This window comes from Anoplophora glabripennis, unplaced genomic scaffold (assembly GCF_000390285.2).
Source record: "Anoplophora glabripennis isolate ALB-LARVAE unplaced genomic scaffold, Agla_2.0 scaffold4063, whole genome shotgun sequence".
Lineage (NCBI taxonomy): Eukaryota > Metazoa > Arthropoda > Insecta > Coleoptera > Cerambycidae > Anoplophora > Anoplophora glabripennis.
Genome location: NW_019420141.1, coordinates 1,893 through 6,910, shown reverse-complemented (window position 1 = coordinate 6,910; position 5,018 = coordinate 1,893). Strand labels below are relative to the sequence as shown.

At 31.7% G+C, this 5,018-nt stretch overlaps 1 protein-coding gene across 1 annotated transcript; it reads left to right on the top strand.

Annotated features, from left to right (window-relative positions):
* Window positions 1-594: 594 nt before the first annotated feature.
* LOC108916812 (zinc finger protein 729-like) lies at window positions 595-4,224 on the top strand. Its single transcript, XM_018723115.1, has 4 exons — window positions 595-757; window positions 850-1,152; window positions 1,724-1,980; window positions 2,033-4,224. The coding sequence occupies exons 1-4, from the start codon at window positions 647-649 to the stop codon at window positions 3,564-3,566; spliced, it is 2,205 nt and encodes a 734-aa protein (XP_018578631.1). The 5' UTR covers window positions 595-646; the 3' UTR covers window positions 3,567-4,224.
* The last annotated feature ends 794 nt before the right edge of the window (window positions 4,225-5,018 follow it).

Here is a 5,018-nt window from a genome sequence, read left to right as displayed (position 1 = left end):
GAAGTAATTTTTTTGACACATGTCCAAAGTAGGACCGTCGAAACTATGGAGTTGCCTATTTGGCGGCTGTGACGTCACTACTAAAAAAAGTCTATTGCGTAAGGATTTAGATTTAGTTGTAATATATTTTGACATATCGGACATTGATATAGTCCAAAATGCGTATAAGTATTTTAACTAAATCTCACTAATTAGGCCGTGAGAGGCCTATTTACTCATGGACAATGTTATATGGTAGACCGTGACAGTGACAGGTAATGTTATGACAACACTGTTATTATTTGACAGTTTGTATTATCATTTAATTGAAATGCGTTACACAGAAGTAGGAAATTGAAATATTGTAGGAATTAAAATAGAGTAAGTTATTATGAGGTCGAGTTGGACCTCACTTGGCAAAACACCGCAGGTATTCCGCGTATCACCTACCGTCAGCGTTTTTTCTTCGCTGAGGGTGAAGGTGTGGTACTCCTCGCCTTTGTCTGTCAGTGTAGTGACCGTGATCCAACAGCAAAATTTTCAGTCCATTTCGATATTCTCTGTGAGTCAAAGCTATGAAAAAGAAGACGAAGAAATATTAAACGAGGTTATGTATTGATTATTATTATTTTGTCGTATAAAACCTTTTCAGATAAAAAGAAACGAAATGCACCCAGGAAACTTCAAAGAAACATTTTGCAGGCTTTGTCAAAATATTATAAAGGATACGAGTTACCAATTGGCAGGAGAAGTTCTAGAAACTGTGTTACCAACTCTGGTAATATCAAGTTATTAATGTTATTATGACTACTTTTTTGCCTATAATGTAGTTTATTCATACTTATATCTTTAATTACGAATCTGTTTCAGAATTTGGACGAAAGAGCTGAACATTTCATGTGTAAAGAATGTTCCATAAAATTACATGCCGCTTTTAATTTTAAATTGATGTGTATGGATACTGAAGATGTTATTTTTTCTCATATTAATGACAGTAAAATGTCGCTGGTTGATTTAAAAGATGTTTATGTAACGGAGAAGGGAAATCTCCAGTTGACTGATATACCTAAAAATCAAAAAATTTGTCGATTATGTATTCAGTATGTAACATTTGGATGTGCATCACTAAATGAAGTAGATATTGACATAATTAATACAAATATACCACGAATTGTAAGTATCTCGGAGTGTACAGTTCTGTGTTCCTATGCACTTTTAATTTTTTAAATATTAAGATCTTAAAAAGTAATATTTACCTATGGAACTGATTTTATAAATCATATTGCTTTGACTGGTGCTGTCAATGTGTAGATAATTGCTAGATAAGCGAGTATGCTTCTAACCAAGAAACAAACCTGTTCAAATTCCTGAAAATAATAATAGTGCTAGTAATAATCTTCAGTTATGAACTTAAATTTATATTGGCAATTATGTTGCTATGTTTTCGGAATCATAGAATCGAATTGTGTAAATGTCTTCACGTTGCTTTTACAGAAAATTTTCATGTTCCTTTTTATAAATATGTTGTAACATATAAATCACCTACTGGTTAGGGCATAATAATTTTTTATTTGTAACTCATCTGTAACTTATTTTGTAAAGCATGCTGAAAATATATCTTATTTTAAAATATTTTTGAAATAATACCTTCACAAATGTTTTTTTATAATTTACAAGCGTTTTAAAAATCAAACTAAAAAGCAATTTTTAACAATCTGACAGAATTAACACATTTTTATTGTAGAACCTCAGTGTTACCAGTAACCCTGTTATATGCGGGCCATGTTTTGATTCGCTTCGTACGCATGGCGATTTTTTAAAGAAATGCCTTGATACACATGAAAAATACAAAAGTGCTGATAAGCAGTCTTATATTAAATCTGAAAAGATTGAAATAAAAGTGGAAGGTAGTCAAGATGGGCAAGAGAAATATAAAAGTATTAATGAGGGGTTTTATATTAAGTCTGAAGAGATTGAAATAAAGATAGAGGAAGACGATAGGTAAGAATCGGTCCTGTTTTTTATTGAATTTGTCAAAACAAACATTTTTCAGTAATTCTTCACACAACCTAGAAGATGGAAGAAGTGAAAATAAAAACAGGTGCATTTCGGAAGATGTAAAAGAAATAAAGGAGGAATATAAATATGAGACAGGATTTAGCGATGACTGCACAATGTCAAAGTTAGTTCACAATGTTCAAATACCCAAAACCCAAATGTCTAGATTGCAAAAACCTGAACTTCTGTTAGATACCCGATTGTACCAATGTGATAAATGTAAATTTGAAACTGAGTTTAAAAAGACTCTGAAAGAGCATAGATTAATGCACAAACATTTTTCAGAAATCCAAGTGTACAAATGTGATAAATGTACTTATGTAACTAAATATAAATCTTCTCTAAACAGGCATCAGGTAATGCACAAATATCGTCGTGAAATCCAATTGTACAAATGTAGTACTTGTGCTTATGAAACTAAACTTAAAAATCGTTTGGAAAGGCATCAATTAACACACAAAAATTCCTCAGAAATCGAAATGTACCAGTGTGATACATGTGGTTTTCAAACTAAATATAAGTACTATCTGAAGAGCCATCAGATAACACACAAAAATTCTTCAGAATTCGAAATGTACAAGTGTGATGTCTGTAGTTTTCAAACTAGATTTAAAAAATATCTGAGGGCGCATCTGTTAATACATAAAAATTCTAGGAAAATCCGAATGCACAACCCTTCAGAAATCCAAATGTACAAGTGTGATACGTGTACTTTTGAAACTAAGTTTCAAAGCAGTCTAAGATCGCATCAAATAATACACAAAAACCCTTCGGAAATCCAAATGTTCAAGTGTGGTACATGTAATTATAAAACTAAACATAAGAATGATCTGAATGCACATCAGATAAAGCACAAGGACCCTTCAGAACTCCAAATGCACGAGTGTGATACATGTGGTTTTCAAACTAAATACAAGTACTATCTGAAGAGGCATCAGATAACACACAAAAATTCTTCAGAAATACAAATGTTTAAATGTGATATTTGTGCTTTTGAAACTAAATATAAGTCTGGTCTAAACAGGCATCAGATAACTCACAAAGATGCTTGTGAAATCCAAATGTACAAATGTGGTACTTGTATTTATGAAACTAAACATAAGAGTTATATAAAATTACATCAGTTACTGCACAAAAGTTCTTCAGAAATGCAAATGTACAAATGTGATGAATGTGGTTTTCAAACTAGACATAAGAACTATCTGGGGACGCATCAGTTAAAACATAAAAATTCTTCGGAAGTCCAAATGTACAAATGCTGCTCTTGTATTTATGAAACTAAACATAAGAAATTTCTGAAACTGCATCAGTTAAAGCACAAAGATCCTTCTGAAATCCGAATGTACAAGTGTGATACATGTAGTTATGAAGCTAAACGTAAGACTAATTTGAGAGAACATATGTTAGTGCACAAAGACAAAAAGTACCAAGTGTACAAGTGTGATCGGTGTACTTATAAAACGAAATGTAAAAATAGTTTGAAAAGGCATCAGTTAACACATAAAAATTCTTCAGAAATGCAAATGTGATACTTTTACCTAAACATCAGCATCATCTAAAATGTCATCAAGTAATACACAAAGATCATTTAGAAATCCAAATGTACAAATGTAAGGTAAGAATGAGAACCCTTCTCCAACATGATTGTGGTATATGTCACATGTCGATATATAGTATAAATTAGTAGTATTATATTGATTATAGCAATTTTCTTTTTTACCTGACCTCTTTAGAGGTTAATATTATAACGGTCTTTGCTTAGAGATTAGAGTATCTTGGAAGGTAAATCAGTGGATTAGATAAGATCAATAAAGTATCTCTTTATAAATAAACAAACTTCAATGCTAAATGTAAAATTCTTCATTCTTTACAAGGACATATATTTTTGCATGGGCGTAGTTGGGGGTGAATTGTTGCTGCATGCTGCAAGTTTCAAAAATTACATTACTATTACTGAACGCATTTTCCATTCACTTAGTGTTTAGGTTTTGAAGTGCGTTAAGTTTTTTTTTAGAGGCTTCCATAGAGCTTACAACCCTGACCCCACCCCAAGCAAACATCCTAGCTACCCCCATACGTTTTTATTTTTGTGGAGAATTTGTAACCCAATTTTATTGTTCAACTTAATTATGTTTAAATACGTTTGATGGCTGTTGTATTGATGAAAATAAAAATATGTCGCTCTGACATGCAGAAGATATGACTCATAATATACGGACATTCTCAGACTGCCGTGAGGATAGCATATAATTCAAACCGTATGTCCTCACACTGTGAGGTATCCGGAGGATTTGTATGACTACTACATACGGGAATGTCACACCAGATACTTCAAGGATGTCCTTAAGACGGGTTTGTGCTATTTGGGTAGTTACCTTTAGAGGTACCTATTCATCATGAGGAGGTGTCCTCTTGTAAAACATCGATTTGAGTTAATAAAATTATGTTAGTAAAATAATTTTTATTAAGCCTGGTATATGATATTGTAACACTATTAAAAAATATTGAAATTATAACTTAAACTTTCTTATTGGTCCATTTCCCTGACTAATTGTATAACCTTATCACTATTTTGATTTACCTGCATGGGTGCACTGAGAAAATAGTTCAATCGTGGAGTGCAAGCTAAGAATTGTCTCGACAGGGGATTTTTTAAACGTTATATTTTTAGATAATTTAATTTCTTCAAACGTTAATCTGAAGAACAAATTTATTAAAGATTAGAAAACAAATAAAAGTAAAAAAATGTACATACGGCAGTTATATCTAGCAGATATAACAATAAATAACTAACTTTAAGTTACTTTTTAGATTATATTATTAGTATTAAAAATGAAATGTAGGTATATAGTTGGCAAAACATTACTATTCAATGTAATTAGAGACGATTTGGTATCAGATTTCAATCCCTACAACTTTAAAACATAAAAAAATCGCTACAAACAGCCAAAAACGCCCCGACGCGACGGCCAACATCTCCA